Here is a 2,500-nt window from a genome sequence, read left to right as displayed (position 1 = left end):
CGCCAAATCGTACGCGGCGCCGGACCTAGCAAGCACCACGGCCGGACCGCAAAAGGCCGTTTTGAGTTTTGCGTGTTTCGACCTTCCGACTCGAAAAAGCCAAATCTCGATCCGGGCGTCCGAGGACGACGGGGCTCGGCCCGTTCGAGCCAGCACGGCGTGGCGGACCGGGCAAGCACCGCCTCGTGTTGGTTCGCGGCGTTTCGAGGGGTCTACGGCGGATTTCCTCTCGCAGTTACCCTGTAGCTTACCCGGTAGCGGGTGCAAAATGGCCCGTACCCGGCCGGCCCGGCCTGTGAGCGATGCGGGCGATACGCCACCGGACGGCCGGCGCCGACGCGGCCCCTACGCACGTGGATTCGTCCCCGTACGTGGCCTGGCCGTCGAGCAACCGCCAAGGTGTCCTGGCGGGAAATCCGACCTAGCTACCCTGTAGCGCGGCCTAGGTTTGGCCCGGCCGCTCACTGGGCTGGGCGGGTGGCCGAAAAGGCGCCGGCCAAACCCCCCCTCAGTGCGGAGGGGTTACCCTGTAGCTACCCGGTAGCTACCCGGTAGCGGCTGGAAATTCGGCGACGGCGGGACGGGCAGGGCCACGCCGCCCACGGCCGCGTGGCCGTCGCAGCACGAGCCGGGGCGCGCACCGGATGGCCGCCGACCCGGCGCCGCGGGCCGCCGCGCTCGCGAGATAATTTAGCGCTCCAGGGTAAGCTCCAGGGTAAGCTCCAGGGTAAGCTCCAGGGTATCCATGTGCGGATCCGAGGCTGGTTTGTATGGGGAACTCACGATTATTTTTTTTTCCCATACTAAATCTTTTTTCGGAAAATACGTCCGCGGCGCAGAAGCCGCCGAGCCGGGTTTTAGACCCGACCGGGGTCGCAGGGCCCATGTGGGAGAGCGGTTGGCCGCCGGCGGGGCGTGGTGCGCCTTGTGGCGGCCACCCGGCGCGCCGCCGCGACCCCTGCGAGGACCTCGGAAGGGGCCCGCGGGCGGGTGCAGGGTAGCCTCGGAAGAAAGGGGCGAAATCGCCGGGTGAGCTGCCGCCCTTTTGGGGGGGTGATTTTTCGCGGGCGGGCGTGGCGGGCCGGGATTTTCGCAACGAAGCTCGGGGCGCGGTGGGTGCTTGGGGGTGTGTTTCGCGCTACCCTGTAGCTACCCTGTAGCGGGCGTTGGGCCGGCCGCTCGGGGGCCTGGGCCTGGAACCATAGGGCACATGCGCCGTGGCCCCAGGGCGTTAGGCCTGTCGTTCTAGGGCGTATACGCGGCTGCAGGGTACGCTACAGGGTAACCGGGTGGTCTTGGGGCGATTTGGTGTGCGGCGCGGCTACAGGGTAGCGCGGGTGGACGTGGGCGGTTCGACTGGGTGGCTACAGGGTAGCTACAGGGTAGCGGTCCGCGGGGGGTTACCCTGTAGCGAGGACGCCGTCCCGCACGACGCGAATCGGGAAACGGCGACGACGACGGGACGCCCCTCGGCGGGCAGCCCGCGCGCCCTCGCCGCCGCGGAAATCCCGATTCCGACCTGGGGGGGTTACCCTGTAGCTACCCTGTAGCTACCCTGTAGCGACACCTTCCCGCCGCGGAAACGCGGCGACGACGAGGCCGACGGGCCCCGCGCGCAGCCCGGCCGGCCCGCGCGAATTTGGGCGATCGAATGCGCTATGCGGGGCGCGCGTGGCGTGTCGCCCAGGGGAGATAGGCCGGAGGGTGTCCGGAAACGAAATCGGCACAGCAGCAGATGAAGTCAAGTGTACGACTTCACCTACCCAGCTCGGACCAAAAGTGCACTCGGGCAAAAAGTGGCCGATATCCGCGCCGCGGCGTGTGTCTACGCGTAGCGCCGCGCGCCGCGCGCCTGGCGCACCGCGCCGTTTTGCCCTGCGAGGCCGGGAAGGCGAGATACGGCCCAAGTGTCCTGGCGCCGAATCGGAACCGGCTACCCTGTAGCGCGGCCTGGACTTGGCCGGCTGGAAATGCTGGCTGCGCGGCCGGGCGCCAAAGCCCGCCCCAACCCGGCCCAGTGCGCGTGGGGGTTACCCGGTAGCTACCCTGGAGCTACCCTGGAGCTACCCTGGAGCTACCCTGGAGCTACCCTGTGGCGGAGACAAAACCGGCGGCGGCGAGGCCGGCGAGGCCGCGGCGACGACGAGGCCTGGCGCGTTCGATAGAGCGCGGCGAGACGCCCAGGTTTGCCTTAGGCGGCGCAGGCCTCCGGGGCCTCGTTGGCGAGTTACCGGGCTGGGTGTCCTGGGCGGGTCCAGGGTAACCCCGCAAAAAGCGCGAGGGCCGGACACGACTAAGTACGAAAAAAATGTGCAGAACCGAAGTTGGTTTGTATGGGGAACTCACGATTATTTTTTTTTCCCATACTAAATCTTTTTTCGGAAAATACATCCGCGGCACAGAACCCCCGGAGCCGGGTTTTGGACCCGATTTGGGTCGCAGGGTACATGAGGAAGCAGAAAATGCAAGCAAAGCAAGCAATTGCGGCGCCCAAGCCTCT

General features: G+C 67.2%; 2 protein-coding genes across 2 annotated transcripts; both read left to right on the top strand.

Annotated features, from left to right (window-relative positions):
- Positions 1-268: 268 nt before the first annotated feature.
- Positions 269-694, top strand: PG986_010313 (uncharacterized protein; the record flags this gene model as incomplete). Its single annotated transcript, XM_066846535.1, has 2 exons — positions 269-367; positions 545-694. 2 exons carry the CDS (start codon positions 269-271, stop codon positions 692-694), a joined length of 249 nt encoding a protein of 82 aa, XP_066696026.1.
- A 1,276-nt stretch (positions 695-1,970) lies between these two features.
- On the top strand, positions 1,971-2,165 carry PG986_010312 (uncharacterized protein; the record flags this gene model as incomplete). Its single annotated transcript, XM_066846534.1, has 1 exon — positions 1,971-2,165. The coding sequence occupies one exon, from the start codon at positions 1,971-1,973 to the stop codon at positions 2,163-2,165; it is 195 nt and encodes a 64-aa protein (XP_066696025.1).
- Positions 2,166-2,500: the final 335 nt, after the last annotated feature.

The sequence above is a fragment of the Apiospora aurea genome (genome assembly GCF_038362705.1).
Source record: "Apiospora aurea strain CBS 24483 chromosome Unknown utg000007l_segment0_segment0, whole genome shotgun sequence".
NCBI classification, from domain to species: Eukaryota; Fungi; Ascomycota; class Sordariomycetes; order Amphisphaeriales; family Apiosporaceae; genus Apiospora; species Apiospora aurea.
Note: the sequence above shows the minus strand (reverse complement) of the source record. Positions and strands in the feature narration are given on the sequence as shown.